Here is an 18,489-nt window from a genome sequence, read left to right as displayed (position 1 = left end):
GGCATTGCAATTACAGTAATATTAAGGCAATTGAAGTACAAACTCAAGACAATTGCAGACGGTGTTTCAGTACCATGGTAATGTATAAGGGCTGTGCTGATGGGGTGCTTACTCTGCCTGTAGTAGTTGACATAAAGGGAAACAGCAGAAGGAGTCTGTCTCTTAATTATACTGTAGCTGCATTTGAGGCTTTAATTTAATATAACAAGTTACATGATCACCTGCCAAGGTAACATAGCTTTGTTATAAATTCAGCACCAGCTACTAAAACTTAATAAACAGTGTCTTTAGCCATACTTGGTTCCGTCACAATATTTCAGTACTTTGAAAGCAGCGATTTCCTGCTTTGTTTTCCAATATTTTCGGTGCCAAGCAGTTTAGCCCTACAACTGATCTGCATTTCTAAAATGCAAAGAAACAAGTACAGTAAAACCTGCTTAACACCACTCCTGTTAATGCACCCTGGGCGTATTATCACCACGTTGAAATGTCCTGGGAGTCAATGGGGACAAGCTCCTGATAATACCACCTGTTCTTATCACACTCCGGTTAATTGCATTCACATTGAACAGTCATACAACTGATTTCCACCCTGCTCATTTCACTCAGGAATTCAAGCACAAGATTGGAAGGGTTACATGTAAATGACTTGATGTGCAGTATTGCTATGCTGACGTATCAGCACCACAATGCGGATGTCTATGTTTTACATTATTTTATACATCGTTGTAGAATGTATACTGTAATCAATGCAATATCTAGTACTATATTTGAGCTCCACAGTAAACACACTTGCTGTTCTGTGTGTTTGAATGCTTATTCTGACAGGTTATTGGTGAAGTCCTGATAAAGCCATATAAGCCATTGTTGACCCCCTGAACTGATATTAAAGAGCCTGACAGCTTTCATACAACATGCATAAGAAATCACAAGAAATGTCCCTATACATACCTTGGTACTGCCACTCACCTCCTCGCTGTTAGAAAGTGTAGCGTTGTAAGGTTCAGTATATTGGCTTGGTTCTTTCTGTCTTTTTCTTTCCTTCTTTGCAGTCACATCCCTAAATAGGGCAAGCTGTAGCCATAGGGTGGTAGCCAGGAAAGCCAGCACCCAGCACCTCATCCTGAACTGTGATGCTGTAGAAATCCTGTGAAAATCACCACTTCAATATGCTTTAGAGAGGTGCTCCAGTCTAGCTTTACAAACCTTTCCAAGTCTTGAAATGGCCACAACTTCAAACACACAGAAAAGTACAAACGTAGGATTAAACAGACACCTTTCCTTTGTATAAATATTCAGTCCATGTAGCGCTGCTGCTGCTGCTGCTGCTGCTGCTGGAAGGGCTTCTCAATGAAAGGTCAATAGTTTCCAGCAAAGTGCCCAAGATCTTGAGTGCAAACCTACTCGACTATGAAATATACCAAGTGAAATGGCCCCAGGCAGCAACTGATCTGCACTGATCTGACAGCAAATAAACCCATTAGTGAGATTTTTCACGCTTTGGACTCAGTGGGGGTCATTCACCTTCTTTCATTAACGTCTTGTAAAAATCCCCAAATACTCTCTTTCAGTTAGGCGATCAGACGCAATGTGTCACATCCATGACACTCCTTCCCAAAGATGACTGCATCGGGGGATTTGCTGTTCAAAGTCCTCTCTGTCACTCACACATGTGGCTGAGAAGGAATTGCCCAGAGCATCTGCAGCAGCACAAGTTTTTTAGCCTTTGGCCTCCCTGTTTTTTCTAGACGGACGAGAGAAAACAAACCCAAATCAGCCCACGATAAGTACAAAGTGCTAGATCCTTGAAGAATAATCCTTAAGAGGTTTCACACACACATCAAGAGGCTGCTGAATCCATTAAGGGCTAGCAAACTTCTCTGAGCTGCTTTTAAATCTCTACTTGAATGGGACTGGCAATCACTCCTTGTTTTGTAAATAGCAGAAGACAGGGTGTGCATTCCTTGCTGGCTGGCTGTCTGCTCTGAATTCTCTTTTCAAGAATGAGTTCTCAGGGAGTTTCTGTGCAGTTTTTATCACCTGATTTTTTCTCTGTCTTTCTCCTCATCAGCAAATTGGCAAATCACTTCCTAGCACTCCTTTACCTCACTGAATAAATACTCAGTTCCTGAAACATTTTCCATGGGTTTTAAGAAAAGGGGAGGTCTCATATGGGAGTCATCTGGCAGGTGGGGAGCTCCACAATCACTTATTCAAATGCAAGACCTGAAATACATTCTTTTGTGTTCTGTTTTTCACCAAAAGGACATTTTTTGTATTTGATATTCACATTTTATGGTGATTGCGCAATGTTATATCTATGACAGTGGAGACTACTGGAATTGTCAGGACAACCCCTTACAAAAGTTTCCCATAGTAAAAGCATAGCAATGTATAATAAAGCATAGTGAAAGTATGGTAAAGCATAGGTAAACAGTTCAGTATGGTAAAGCATATTAAAATGCATGGCGAACCATGCTAAACTATGGTAAACACCCAGTGTAACCATGGAAAAAGCATGGGAACAGAAACATTAGAGCAGTAAACATTTATGAGGCATATACTTGCCTTATTTCTTTACTATAGGGTTGCTCAGTTTTTGGGGGGATTTTGCCTTCTCTGGTTTTTGTTAAAAATCTGATTTACTTTTGATATGATATTTTAAGGAAGTGTATCCATTTGTTCTTTATAGTATTTTTCTGACCTACTTAGACTTGTACTTGTACTGTTGTTATCTGAGTGCATACATGTATGTACTATTCTAGTAATGACCTGCTAATGAATCTCAACATACCACAATAGTCTTTAAACAGTTACAGAGGTAATCAAGACTCTTAACCTCACATTCCAATGAAAACCATCTTTATATGCTAATATTGAACCTTCATCAGCGCCTTCTTGTACTTCTCCCCCTTTTCAGTTCAGTTGTAGACGACCTATGACTTTTCTCAAAGCAGAACTAGAAGACGTGTTAACAGCCTATCATCTTGCAGTAGCATCTCTCAAGGGTCCCACATCACATTAGTTACAGTAAGATTGGCTGCATGAAGATACTGGTTCCAACTGTGCTGCCACCAGTCCTGTATTATGAAACAGTGGCCCCTAGTGGTGAAACTGGAGCTGAACACCTCTATCATAATCACAGGTTTTAAATCATATCCAGTTTATTTTATTTACAAAAAGCACAATTATTCTAATAGGTTAAGCTGAGAGCAGGCATCTATGAGAACTGAAACCTCACTCGCATTTTCATCCATCCACTAGTTGCAGACTTTGCTTTCAATGACAACCAATAATGAATTCCCCTCTCCATAAATTACACATTACTAGATATCTGACAGCGGAGACGGTTTGGTGTCCCGAGTCGAAGTCTACTCCACAGGTCATGACCCTTGCAAGGCTCATCAATGCTATTATAAACCCAACATGTTTTGTGTATGATACATTTGTAGCCATGCACACCCATTCATTATATAGGTCTCAATGTGCAGCTTCGAAAGAAACACATGTTTTAGCAAATACATAGTTTCATTGTTAAAAATCTGGGTTAAAGAAATATCTTGTTTGCAAGCCATGCACTATCTTGCACTTCCAGTGTCATTTCACCTGGAGGGTGAAACTGTCCCCACCCTTTCTTTCCTATCAATAACCAATCAGCTGCTTCCCCTATTGACTGACATGCTTTCAGCCAGAAACATGACCCAGAAGACAACTGCTAGGGTAAAATGAGCAAGGAAGTAAAGGAAAGCTAACAAAGAATTAAGGGTACTACCAGATGTTTGTTTTAAATAGAAACCAAATGATTTCTATGTAGTGTGTTTCTTTCAAAACTGCACACTTGAGACCTATATATCTAATGGAAATGCACAATGGTAAGATGTGGGGAATTATGTAGTTAGCTACAATTATTTAAATGTGTTGCTATGGTTGCAGTTTAAATCGACTTTCCCGATTCTACAGTCCTGTTAGGTTGTTAGGGCTGTAGGGTTATGAGTGCTCAGCTGGAATCTGATTGGCTGAGATGATCCAGGAGGTTTATCATTTTCCTTATCAAGTGTTTTTTTTCTAGAACTGAGAAGACCTGTGAGTGAAATATCTGCTTTGCACAGATCACTGATGAGCTTCATTTATCGAAAAAACGAGTGTGAGTTCCGAACAGGACTGTTTATCAGTGTGCATGTCCATTCAGACTATTGTCTAACAACTCACAATAATCAAAACGGGAACACCTTTTAAAATAGCAAATTCCTGTTATTTCATAACATTCTAATGCGATATTAATTATTCAATGTTTTATTTTAATACTAGTAACATTTCTTTGCCTTCCCAATTTACCAGTTTAAGTCTACAAAGCTTAGTGTTTGGTACACAGTTTAATAAAACACAAGAGCCGTCATCACAGGAGAAACAAAAATAGTACAAGAACGACATGAACAACACTGACAGGTTTGGAAGTAAAACCTGTGAATGAACATCTCTATAGATGACTAAAAAAACTCAGCATGACCGTTCAGTTGTTTTTATTCTGCAGGTAACAGCACCATCTAGTGGAAACAAATCTGCATTACACCAAAGAATTACCAAAGAAACTTTGTGACTTACTCTTCTGCAAAGACCAGTTCAAGTATAGTATACGTGTCCTCTGGTCCCGGTCTCTGTGCTGTGCTTACAATAGTGACCAGGGTTCAAATTGAACAGAAGTGCAGCTTCAGCAGTGCATTATACAGTCTTATAGGAATTAGTAAATCGGTTGCCTCTTGACATTTCATATCCCATAAACCATTTCAGATGCTGGTTTCATATTCAGTTTTCTGGACGCATTGAGATATTGGGGTAGATGGAAGTATAGGCGCAGTGCAAATAAGTGTGGTTGCAAAATTCAAATTGCATTGCAGCTTTAGTTGTTTGGAAAAGCCTTAGCCAACATCAGCTATGCTAGTATCAATAGGAAATGATATGTATTGGCCTGCCCTTTCCAGCATGACATCAATAAATGTGCCTAGCACTGGAAAAGGAGGATTGGGCTATCCTTCCAGACATTCCAACTGTGGTCTAAAAGGAGTAATGCAGAGAAAACCGCACTTTCACATGTGCAGGGATAGTGGTCCCTAGATTGATGCAGGGGTCTAGCTCATCCCTTAGTTCAGCTATTAGGTCTAGGATGACCTGCGGAGTGAGACGCTAATGCTTTAGCACCGCATCCTCCGGCATCCCAAACAAAGCGTCCTCCAAACGTGTTCCTGCCTCTCCTCAACAAATGCCAAGTGTCGCTACATCAGGAAGTGTACCACAGCAGTCATCCTGAAGCCAGTGACAGGTCTCTGCAGGTGTGTGCTTTTGTACAGCTCTTAATTACTTGCTTCTATAATGGTTTGCACCTTGTAAGAAGAAGGTGTAAAGTTTTTGGAGTGCCCGCTTAGTATCCAGATCCTGCCCAATTCCATGTTCTTAATTTGAAATCATTTCAATGTCATTTTAATGGATGGCAAAGTGCATTTTTAAAATCAGACTTTAGCTATAGCACAAACCATTTTATCAGAGATGCTAGGTCCTTACATTGTGCTCAGGATTTATTCCAGTTTATTTTATCTCTGGCACTAAGTGATTTGTTTGTAACTCAGTTCAATACTATTTGTATAGGGCCTGCTCAATGAAGGTTTGTGGCATGTCCTCTTTATAAGTATAGGGTATCAAAATAGTTCCAGTAAATGTAACATGTATTACCATCACTTTGTAGATCTCACATATTCCTATAGTAAAGAGGCACACATAATAAGAATATAAAAAAAGAACTGGGTTATGTGCTGTGCTGTATAGGTTAGCGTTATCTTTGTCAACTCCATTTACGAGTTTAAACACTTTAGAGCCACCCCTAATTCGTCTTTGTGCTGGCCAGAAATATTCATTTCTTTCTTCGTAGCTCATTCCTGGACAACCTGGGATTAGTCTGCCTGCTCTCTGTTGGACTCTTTCCGGGGCCACGTGGTGATCACAATACCTGGGCATCACATTACCAGTGGTGATCACAATACCTGGGCATCACATTACCAGTGGTGATCACAATACCTGGGCATCACATTACCAGTGGTGATCACAATACCTGCGCATCACATTACCAGTGGTGATCACAATACCTGCGCATCACATTACCCACCACGTGATCACAATACCTGTGCATCACATTACCAGTGGTGACCACAATACCTGCGCATCACATTACCCACCACGTGATCACAATACCTGCGCATCACATTACCAGTGGTGATCACAATACCTGCGCATCACATTACCAGTGGTGATCACAATACCTGCGCATCACATTACCCACCATGTGATCACAATACCTGTGCATCACATTACCCACCACGTGATCACAATACCTGCGCATCACATTACCAGTGGTGACCACAATACCTGCGCATCACATTACCAGTGGTGATCACAATACCTGCGCATCACATTACCAGTGGTGATCACAATACCTGCGCATCACATTACCAGTGGTGATCACAATACCTGCGCATCACATTACCAGTGGTGATCACAATACCTGCGCATCACATTACCCACCATGTGATCACAATACCTGCGCATCACATTACCAGTGGTGATCACAATACCTGCGCATCACATTACCAGTGGTGATCACAATACCTGCGCATCACATTACCCACCATGTGATCACAATACCTGTGCATCACATTACCCACCACGTGATCACAATACCTGCGCATCACATTACCAGTGCTGATCACAATACCTGCGCATCACATTACCAGTGGTGATCACAATACCTGCGCATCACATTACCCACCATGTGATCACAATACCTGTGCATCACATTACCCACCATGTGATCACAATACCTGCGCATCACATTACCAGTGGTGATCACAATACCTGCGCATCACATTACCAGTGGTGATCACAATACCTGCGCATCACATTACCAGTGGTGATCACAATACCTGCGCATCACATTACCAGTGGTGATCACAATACCTGCGCATCACATTACCAGTGGTGATCACATTACCCACCACGTGATCACAATACCTGCGCATCACATTACCAGTGGTGATCACAATACCTGCGCATCACATTACCAGTGGTGATCACAATACCTGCGCATCACATTACCCACCATGTGATCACAATACCTGCGCATCACATTACCAGTGGTGATCACAATACCTGGGCATCACATTACCAGTGGTGATCACAATACCTGCGCATCACATTACCAGTGGTGATCACATTACCCACCACGTGATCACAATACCTGCGCATCACATTACCCAGCACGTGATCACAATACCTGCGCATCACATTACCAGTGGTGATCACAATACCTGCGCATCACATTACCAGTGGTGATCACAATACCTGCGCATCACATTACCAGTGGTGATCACATTACCCACCACGTGATCACAATACCTGCGCATCACATTACCCACCATGTGATCACAATACCTGGGCATCACATTACCAGTGGTGATCACAATACCTGCGCATCACATTACCAGTGGTGATCACAATACCTGCGCATCACATTACCCACCACGTGATCACAATACCTGCGCATCACATTACCAGTGGTGATCACAATACCTGCGCATCACATTACCAGTGGTGATCACAATACCTGCGCATCACATTACCCACCATGTGATCACAATACCTGCGCATCACATTACCAGTGGTGATCACAATACCTGCGCATCACATTACCAGTGGTGATCACAATACCTGCGCATCACATTACCAGTGGTGATCACAATACCTGCGCATCACATTACCCACCACGTGATCACAATACCTGCGCATCACATTACCAGTGGTGATCACAATACCTGCGCATCACATTACCAGTGGTGATCACAATACCTGCGCATCACATTACCAGTGGTGATCACAATACCTGCGCATCACATTACCAGTGGTGATCACAATACCTGCGCATCACATTACCAGTGGTGATCACAATACCTGCGCATCACATTACCAGTGGTGATCACAATACCTGCGCATCACATTACCAGTGGTGATCACAATACATGCGCATCACATTACCAGTGGTGATCACAATACATGCGCATCACATTATCAGTGGTGATCACAATACCTGGGCATCACATTACCCACCACGTGATCACAATACCTGCGCATCACATTACCAGTGCTGATCACAATACCTGCGCATCACATTACCAGTGGTGATCACAATACCTGCGCATCACATTACCAGTGGTGATCACAATACCTGCGCATCACATTACCAGTGGTGATCACAATACCTGGGCATCACATTACCCACCACGTGATCACAATACCTGCGCATCACATCACCAGTGGTGATCACAATACCTGCGCATCACATTACCAGTGGTGATCACAATACCTGTGCATCACATTACCAGTGGTGATCACAATACCTGGGCATCACATTACCAGTGGTGATCACAATACCTGCGCATCACATTACCAGTGGTGATCACAATACCTGCGCATCACATTACCCACCATGTGATCACAATACCTGCGCATCACATTACCAGTGGTGATCACAATACCTGCGCATCACATTACCCACCATGTGATCACAATACCTGCGCATCACATTACCAGTGGTGATCACAATACCTGCGCATCACATTACCCACCACGTGATCACAATACCTGTGCATCACATTACCAGTGGTGATCACAATACCTGCGCATCACATTACCAGTGGTGATCACAATACCTGCGCATCACATTACCAGTGGTGATCACAATACCTGTGCATCACATTACCCAGCACGTGATCACAATACCTGCGCATCACATTACCAGTGGTGATCACAATACCTGCGCATCACATTACCAGTGGTGATCACAATACCTGCGCATCACATTACCAGTGGTGATCACAATACCTGGGCATCACATTACCCAGCACGTGATCACAATACCTGCGCATCACATTACCAGTGGTGATCACAATACCTGCGCATCACATTACCAGTGGTGATCACAATACCTGCGCATCACATTACCAGTGGTGATCACAATACCTGCGCATCACATTACCAGTGGTGATCACAATACCTGCGCATCACATTACCCACCACGTGATCACAATACCTGCGCACCACATTACCAGTGGTGATCACAATACCTGCGCATCACATTACCCACCACGTGATCACAATACCTGCGCACCACATTACCAGTGGTGATCACAATACCTGCGCATCACATTACCAGTGGTGATCACAATACCTGGGCATCACATTACCAGTGGTGATCACAATACCTGCGCATCACATTACCAGTGGTGATCACAATACCTGCGCATCACATTACCAGTGGTGATCACAATACCTGCGCATCACATTACCAGTGGTGATCACAATACCTGCGCATCACATTACCAGTGCTGATCACAATACCTGCGCATCACATTACCAGTGGTGATCACAATACCTGCGCATCACATTACCAGTGGTGATCACAATACCTGCGCATCACATTACCAGTGGTGATCACAATACCTGCGCATCACATTACCAGTGGTGATCACAATACCTGCGCATCACATTACCCACCACGTGATCACAATACCTGCGCACCACATTACCAGTGGTGATCACAATACCTGCGCATCACATTACCCACCACGTGATCACAATACCTGCGCACCACATTACCAGTGGTGATCACAATACCTGCGCATCACATTACCAGTGGTGATCACAATACCTGGGCATCACATTACCAGTGGTGATCACAATACCTGCGCATCACATTACCAGTGGTGATCACAATACCTGCGCATCACATTACCAGTGGTGATCACAATACCTGCGCATCACATTACCAGTGGTGATCACAATACCTGCGCATCACATTACCAGTGGTGATCACAATACCTGCGCATCACATTACCAGTGGTGATCACAATACCTGCGCATCACATTACCAGTGGTGATCACAATACCTGCGCATCACATTACCAGTGGTGATCACAATACCTGCGCATCACATTACTCACCATGTGATCACAAGCAGGACAGGCTGTGTGCTTTAGTTACAGCAGTCTTTCCCTTTTGCACTGCATTTTTATTTTTATATTGTGTTTTTTTCCTTTAACTTTTGATTTTCTCCTTTTGTTTTGCCTTTTATTTGGGGGGGGGGGGGGGGGGGGGTTGTTTTCTTTTGTGTGTCCCTGCACTGGTGATTTTTGCATGAGTCACAACAGCCACAGCCCTCGAAAAGGTGGGCACAGGTAGCTGCAGGTAATGCAGCCCCCTTCAAAAACATCACAAGGAGGCACGGGGTCAGGTGCCTCCTTCAAGACACCCTCTCAATTAAAGCCTTTGTAAAGGCCATGGCCAAGGTGGTGGGACCATCTTCCATCGTGGTGGCCTCTAAAAGATGTAAAGGAAGGCAGTTTTCTTCCTAAAATCAGAGGCTTCCGCAAACCACCATTGAAAGGGTCTGACTATAGCGGGATGTTCACCCTGTTGAACCCCTCGTGGGGCTGGGAACCAGGGTGATCCTGTCCAGTTGTGACACCCATCACACAAAATGATATTAGTTGAGTGGTCCATTGAAGCGCACCTCTTTTAGGTTCTAAGAATAAAAAACTACAGTTTAAAAGTATGTTTGCTGTTTCCCTGTTAAGTGCTGGTTTTAGGAAACGCTTCCTCTTTAAACGTGTTGGAGGACCTTGACCTTTTTAAACCCTGCACGAATGCACTATATTGCGTCACCTTTTCTGGTTGGGAGTTTCTTATGTTTTGGTTGTTGCAAAAGGTTTGCCGCGGGATTTTTGAACAGTGTTAAGGTTTGTTAAGCAGATTTTATTTTCGTGTAGAAGTGCATTAAGGTCAATACCTTTGGTTAGCTTTTGCTTTGTTAGTGCAGGTTTGAAACATTTTCTTCTACTAAGCAACTTTGCTGACACTGATATTTACCTTGCCGTTTATCTGGAACAAGCCAGATATTTTGTTGCTGCACACTTTCTTATCATTTTTTTGCCAACTGGATCACCTACAGAGCCACGCAAGCCAGTGAGACCGAACTGATTGCTATTACTATTATTCTTACTTGTTTATGTCGCGCATTGTCTTGTTTCTTTGGATATTTTTTTTTGCTTTGGGTTTTTGGATTATAAATCCGTTTGGATATTTTTTGTGTATTACTACTACAGCGTTTTTCTATTGGATTATTTTTCATGAATGGGGTACAGGACTGTCACATACGGGACATTTCTAACCTTGTTCTGTGCTCACGGGTCTGATATTTACCTAGTTTACTGGTGTTTATAGAATTACTCTGATAAGTATTCCAGTTTTGCGTGTGCTTGTGTGTGTGGTTCAGAAATTAAACTGTTTGCACTCAACGAACCTAGCGATCCTGTTTTTGCTGTCAATCTGCCTTTCTGTCATCTACTTTTGACAGTATTATTAAGTGGTCTTTGGGAGGAGCCTATTCAGATTCTGGGAATATTGGGTTGGCCTTTTGTTTAAAGGTTGTTTGTTTACACAATGTGCAAACTTTTTTTATAGGATGACCTGCTTAAGCCCCATCTACAGGCCTTGGGGGAGATAGACTGACCTCTGACCCTTCCTCCTAGGCTGCAAAGTGCCCCAAGCTCATGCAGAGGAAAAACATCTGCCCCACCGGACACCTCCCCCTCAGATGAGACAGAGCCCTCCAGTCCAGCAGTACAGGACAAGAAAACACCTGCCCCCCTTCCAAGTACATCCAAAGGGGGGGAAAGGAGAGGAAACCCCTGAAGTGGCCGGATCCTCTGCACCACCTGATAGTGGGAAAGCTGCAAACGGGGCAATACCATCCCAGAGGAAGGGCAGGGCAGAAAACCAGGCACCTGTCTGCTAAAGGACCTTCCTGTGTCTCCTGTGAAGGAGACTGACGGGGGTGGTGCTCGACAGATCAAACACAAGGATAGTCCTTTCAGCCTATGCTGATGACATGCTCCTAGTGGCCTACGATCTGGCTCATCTGGAGAGGATACAGAGCTGGCAAGTGTTTACTCTGCCTGTTCTACCAGAATCAACTGGGCTATTGGTAGGTCCCTGGTAGGTGGACTCCCTTCCTGTTGTGCTCCAGCATTTCTAATAGCGCATAAGCAGTATTAAATATCTTGGAGTCCACCTGAGCTCAGAGGAGAACTCGATTACAGCCAGCTGGGTGGAGTTGGAAGATAATGTTGCTGCACGCCTGAGGTCCTGGTCAGAGTAGAAAAGTAGCAGTCAGCCTCAGAAACCAGTAGTTGACTAATTGCACCCTTCCACTTCAAAGCAGCAACAACAAATTAATGTTTGTGTGTGTGTTTAAAGTGCACACTAGCAATGTCAATATTTTAATGTATTCAGCTCTTCACAATATAGGGGACACAGAAATCTTTGTGCAGGTGCAGAGAGAACCCCCAGAACCCTTTTCTCAATGGGATGTGGTACATGTATCATCCACAGCATTGTCAAGCCAAAATGTGACCTGCAATACCTTGGAAACCAAATGTGATTAAACTATCTTTATAACTCAGACCCTTAAGCTACTGCATTGTGCATAAGGAGAAAGGCATCTCTTAAAATAGCCATGCATGTGTAGCAGGCAGTGTGTGTGATCCACTAACGTTACGCATTTAAATTCAATTACAATGAGGGGTTTCAGGTGAATGGAAGTGCAGTTGCAATCCATTACATATATATTTTAGAACATTACTAAATAGTTTTAAAACTTGCATTCAGATTTAATATACTGTATAATGCACAACCAAAACTGTACCTACAAAAACAGAGCAGCAGACATTATCTAAGAATGCCTTTATTATTAGCAACCTTCAAACTGATTAAACTGATGTCTTAAAGACATGACACATACTGTTTATGCTTGTGTTTGGTAAAATAATAAATACACTACATACAAAATGTATGTCTGTAGAAAGTCTACAAACAAATGTACCTTGATTCTGAGGAGGCCTCACAGACCGGTGAAACAGCAGGAATTGGGTTAAAATATTTAAATCTGAGTATTGCATCAAGCACCCAGCTGTTTTTTTTATTTATTTTTTTTCTTCAAGTTCATCAAACCGGTCCCCTGTTATTTACAGATAGTCTAACTTTATATTTTCCCGCATATAGAGACCTATAATTTTTTTTTTTTTTTTTTTTTTTTTTTTACTAACAATAAATAATGTATTCTTCCAGTCCATAGAGGGCGCCTGTTCGTTTTAATCTCTAACAGAGTTCTCTAAATGCAGCTTGCTGGAATTTCTGGTGCCGATTCTCAATTCATTACAGAAGCTGAATGCGATCACAGAAGGTGCTGGCAGCTGTCAGTATGCATAGATTAGAATGCACTGTGTACGTTTTTGGTTAATCAAACTAAGGAATATCAACCGCTTACCGGTTCGTTTTGCTTGATGTTTATACCGAGCACTTCCGTTATGTGTTGTATTAATGTGCAGCGATGTCTGATTCCAGACGCTACAGACGAGACGGTGTTTGCTGTTTGTGCAGATCGGGTGTATCAAGATATCACTGAAAGCAGCGATCATATTTGTATGATGTATTAAAGGTACTGTTTCAAAATTACGTTTTCTCTTACGCGTTAATAAAATGAGTTATACGGCACATTTAGGAGTGATGCTCGTACTGATACAGAATCAATGAAATGTCTTCGCATAATATAATAGTGATTATGTTTGTAGGTGGTAAATATAATTATACTGACCGAGTCGCTGATTTATTTCCTAGCTGGGCCGCCTGATTGATCAGTGAAGATCAGTACAATATTGAAAATGGCTACATTATTTAAAAATGCCTTGTTTAGATTATAGAACATCTGAATATGAATTTAATAAAGCAGTAAAAGGCGGATTAAGAGATGGGCCCCCCACACTGTGTCTGTCTTTATAACAGGTAATATCTGTTATTTTTCATCTTAACAGTTTTATTCATGCACTAAACTGATCAGCTGACGGCTTTTTTTGGCATATGAAGTTGGTGTACAATATATTCACAAAGTATTGTTAGCTGATTGGAGAAACATGACATTACTGTTTTAATAATTATTCAGATATTTATCATAAAGCACGAATTACATTGAGAACATTTTTGGTCGCGCGTGTTTAATGTTTCTGTTTGGTTGCAGGATCCACAGATCAACCTATCTGAGCTATGCCCGGAACACGCCGCTTCAGGTACATATTCAACGTCACATCTATATACATATTACCGGCTTCAAAATTCTATACAAAGTTTAAAATAAACACTGATACAATTCAGCAAATCGACAATGCGTTTTGTGTTCAGCCTTCCACCATAACTATAAAACTCTTAATGGAGCTGAATTTAGAAATACTAAAAGAGACTTAATACATGACATGACGGACGTTTCAAGCAGAAGTCTTTCTCGGTAAATATAGCCTACAGTGATTGTATGCACATAGTATACTGTTATAGTATTGTATGTTTGTATGCAAAGATTACGGTTATAGTATTGTTGTATTTAGACATGTAAATAACAATAATACATGTTTACCCAGCTGTGAGGCTGATGATGCTGGACTCGCAATAGATTTGTTGGAAAGTTATTCATAGAATACTAATTCCATTTTAAATGGATCAGAGGGTTACTTGATTCCTAATGTAAAAGATAAGGGAATGAATTATGTTTTTGTTGTAAAGCCCGTGAAACAAGCTTAAAATTATTGTTGTTCTAGGTTATGCGCCATATGGAGAATAAAAATAAATCAAAAATCATCAAAATGGGCATTTTTACCTTTTTAACATCTTTGCGATGTTACACATAAATCACTGTGCAGGTGCAGAGAGACCCCAGGACCCCTTTCTTAATGGGATGTGGTTCATGTATCAAACAGCATTGTCAAAACAAAATGTTACCAGTAATACCTATGAAACCAAATGTGAAGTGAGTGTCTGCGCAATTCCATTAAACTATTTTTATAACTCAGACCCTTAAGCTACTGCACTGTGCGTGAGAAGAAAGACATCTTTTAAAATAGCCATGCATGTGTAGCAGGCAGTGTGTGTGTGAGATGCACTGCCGTTACAAGGCCAGCTCTTTTCTATAGTAGTTAAATAGCTGGCAGGGTGTGAAGTCGCTAGGTCATGCCCAACTTTCACCCCCATTATACATACTTCAGTCTCTACTCTGGTAAATGCCTTTCAAATGATGTGTAAATTTGTCCATTTTTATGCACATAACCATGATTTCTTATTCCTTCTTGCTGTCGGTTTCACTGTTGACAGGTCTTCTCTTTGGTGCTCTTCAGTGGTTTTCTATTTCCAGTATAGTTTTCTAATTCACTTATTTGCCAATGGCATATTTGTTTTTTCTTTTTCTCTTTTAGTTTCCATTAAAGATCACAGCTTAACAGAATGAATTTTGTGCGTCTTCTGAGCCGCCACAAAACTGCCCTTGGGCTCGGCAGCCTCTCTTTGTTTGCCTTGGTCCTCTTGTATTTGGCTAAATGCACGTCGGAAACACTGAAACACTCAGAATCGGGCTTCCCTCATCACGCAGAAAAGAGAGATGAACCCCAACAGCGACAGACCAAGGAGCTGTCCGCTTTCCTCGTCGTTCTCATCACCACCGGACCCAAATACACAGAGAGACGGAGCATCATTCGCAGCACCTGGCTCGCCAAGCATGACCCTGACATTCTGTGTAGGTTTGTGGTTGGTACCAATGGCCTTCTTCCTGAGGACATCCAGAACCTGAGCCTGGAGAACGCCAGGCACCATGACCTGCTGCTTCTGCCAGATCTGAAGGACTCCTATGACAATCTCACCAGCAAGCTCGTTCACATGTATTCCTGGCTGGACCAGCATGTGGACTGCAAGTTTGTCTTAAAGGCTGATGACGACACGTTTGCTCGACTTGATGTAATCAAAGAAGAGCTGCAGGCTAAGGAACCCAAGAAACTGTACTGGGGGTTCTTCTATGGCAGGGGAAGGGTTAAATCTACAGGGAAGTGGAAAGAAAGCACCTGGGTACTCTGTGACTACTACCTACCATATGCGTTTGGAGGTGGCTATGTCTTATCTGCTGATCTGGCACACTATGTCAGGATCAACAGGGACTACCTTAAGTTTTGGCAGAGTGAAGATGTCTCATTGGGGGCGTGGTTGGGACCAGTGGATGTGAAGCGCATTCATGACCCCAGATTTGACACAGAATTCAAATCCAGAGGCTGCAATAATAAATACATTGTGACCCACAAACAGAGCATTGAGGATATGCTGGAGAAGCACCAGACACTGATCAGAGAAGGGAAACTGTGTAAAGAGGAAGTCAAGCTTCGACTGTCTTATATATACGACTGGAACGTGCCACCTTCTCAGTGCTGCCAAAGGAAAGACGGCATTCTTTGATACTCTTCTCCACTGATGGAGAATTGTACTCTGAAATTCTCAAATTAGGTTGAGGCTACACTTCAGACGACATTATATATATAATGGGAACTTTTTAACTTTGTGTGATACTATAGCTGTATTACTGATCTTAACAATGTAACAGGTGATATAATGGACCATATCATCTTTGTTACTGATATTCAAATATATAATGCGTGCTAAACGTACAGTTGTTTAATTTAAATGTTGACAGAGTGTGCTGCTGCTGCTACTGTTTTGTGTGCTTTTTGAGTTCAGTATCACTGTTTGCCAAATAAGCTTTTTAGTGTTTTTAACAGCTTCATTGTGAACTACATGTCGTGATGTTGCAAGGGATTCTGTTTTTACTTTTCAGGCCCCTTCACCACTGTGTATGGCATGACAATTGTATTCTGTTTATTTTGCCTGGTTTTCATTAACGTTCTGATAATTTTGAATAGCAATACAAAAGTGAATGGCAAATGTAGAACAAACCAATGGATTGAGTTGATGAAGATACCTCTGGGTTTTATAGTGCTGGGACAAACATGGCTTTCTAATGTACAAATATGCTTTCAAAATAGATTGAAAACAAAAGTGTAATTCATACCCTATTCCAGTAAAAAAAAAAAAAAATCTGGCAACTCACCAGATGTGCTTAGATGAGAAACACTCTTTTGTTGAATGTGCAATTTTTATTTCAGACATTTACCCTTTCATGGTATCTTTTTTCATAGTCATAAACATATTTTCACCAAATGCATTTGAATAACTGTCCAAGCTGGGGAATCTCCCTGGATTTCATTAAGCCCCTGTTTTTACAGGTTCATCAGATCCACTCCAACAGGCTGGTTTCACAGACCCTGATTGAACTAACGCTGGACTACTTCACCTAGCGTTACATTAGGTAGTCCAAGATTAGCGCTAATCTGTAAACTAGCTGTAAATCATCTCGAGTGAGTATGTGGAGCTAATGGCTAAAATATAATATTATTTCCACTTTGCTGTTTGTTTGTGTGTGCACGTGTCAGCTGCATTCACGTCCTGCTGATCTATAAGAAACAGCTTTTATAGGTAATTTTGTTGCGTATGGCCAGGATGCCAGAGCTTTGTTTTTGATGTACATTATTCTCATGATCATGCCTCTAACAAGGACTGGCATTGAGCTGCTGGAGGATGGACTCGGAGAGAATTGCTACAAATGAGAGACACACACTTTATCACCTGAGGTGCCACAGTCTGGTAAACTGTTGACTTTCCCACTGGCTGCTTGTATCCTGCTAGTGCTATTTAAAATAACCGTTGTCAAAGACTGCTGTAGTCCAATCTACTCTAATAAAAATCCATACATGCTCAGAATGGATGACTTGAAAGTATTTGTAGCTAACAAAATCATTTCTTACCGGTTCTGCACTTAATTAACTTGGTCTGTTGTGCAGTTTTGAAAGAAACACATGTTACAGCACACACATTTTTATTTTAAAACCTGTTATCTGTTGCTGCTTTGGTTTTAAAAGCAGCGCATAGATTCTATTCCTTAATCTCGGGTTATCTGTTTGTACTTCCTGGGTCATTTCACTTCGGCACTGCCTTGGGAAAATGTTTCTGGCTGAAAGCATGTCAGTCAATAAGGGAAGCAGATGGTTGGTTAATGACAGGAAAGAAGCCTCAATTGGACTTGAAAGAGTGAAGTACACAACCTCTAAGAGTTGTGCAGTTACAAAGCTGCTCAACCCTCAAATCATTTAGAAGTCACTGCAGTCAAATGGGAGTATCCACACCAGCAGCGAGCGACATCGCTTTGAGAACATTTTGTATCTCTAAAACAGAACCTTTCCATTTTAGAGACACAAAATGTTTCTATTTTTGTTTCTATTTTTTATTTTTTTATCTCGTCACACAACTAGAATGAAACTAACCTATCAGAAGCAACACCCTTGACACGTCAAACACGCCTCAAAACATGTCACGCCTCAAAACAAGTTAATCATGGATGACAAAAAGTTAATTTATGAGGTGCAGCAGTATCCATTATTATGTGATTGCAAATTAAACGACTAAAGACATCCAGAA

General features: G+C 41.7%; 2 protein-coding genes across 8 annotated transcripts in view; one reads left to right on the top strand and one right to left on the bottom strand.

The window, feature by feature from the left end:
- LOC117425524 (adipolin) overlaps positions 1 to 2,101 on the bottom strand; it is a 62,558-nt gene extending 60,457 nt beyond the window's left edge. For 3 of the 5 annotated variants that reach the window (XM_034042491.3, XM_034042492.3, XM_034042494.3), the window contains exon 1: positions 952 to 2,101. In XM_034042491.3, coding sequence (XP_033898382.1) covers positions 952 to 1,122 — 171 coding nt within the window. In that variant the 5' untranslated portion in view covers positions 1,123 to 2,101. The remainder of the gene's footprint in view (positions 1 to 951) is intronic. The other 2 variants (XM_034042493.3, XM_058993457.1) reach the window with 1 other exon arrangement.
- An 11,145-nt stretch (positions 2,102 to 13,246) lies between these two features.
- Positions 13,247 to 17,775, top strand: LOC117425319 (beta-1,3-galactosyltransferase 6). Of its 3 annotated transcripts, none has more exons than XM_034042164.3 (4): positions 13,247 to 13,339; positions 13,501 to 13,594; positions 14,171 to 14,219; positions 15,393 to 17,775. In XM_034042164.3, exon 4 carries the CDS (start codon positions 15,421 to 15,423, stop codon positions 16,414 to 16,416), a length of 996 nt encoding a protein of 331 aa, XP_033898055.1. In that variant the 5' UTR covers positions 13,247 to 13,339; positions 13,501 to 13,594; positions 14,171 to 14,219; positions 15,393 to 15,420; the 3' UTR covers positions 16,417 to 17,775. The 3 variants fall into 3 exon arrangements, with proteins under 3 accessions (XP_033898055.1, XP_033898054.1, XP_058849438.1); XM_034042163.3 differs by having other exon boundaries at positions 13,247 to 13,380; XM_058993455.1 differs by lacking the exon at positions 14,171 to 14,219 and having other exon boundaries at positions 13,247 to 13,594.
- The last annotated feature ends 714 nt before the right edge of the window (positions 17,776 to 18,489 follow it).

This window comes from Acipenser ruthenus, chromosome 20 (genome assembly GCF_902713425.1).
Source record: "Acipenser ruthenus chromosome 20, fAciRut3.2 maternal haplotype, whole genome shotgun sequence".
NCBI lineage: Eukaryota > Metazoa > Chordata > Actinopteri > Acipenseriformes > Acipenseridae > Acipenser > Acipenser ruthenus.
The sequence above is the reverse complement of the archived record's forward strand: the minus strand, read 5'-3'. Positions and strand labels throughout refer to the sequence as shown.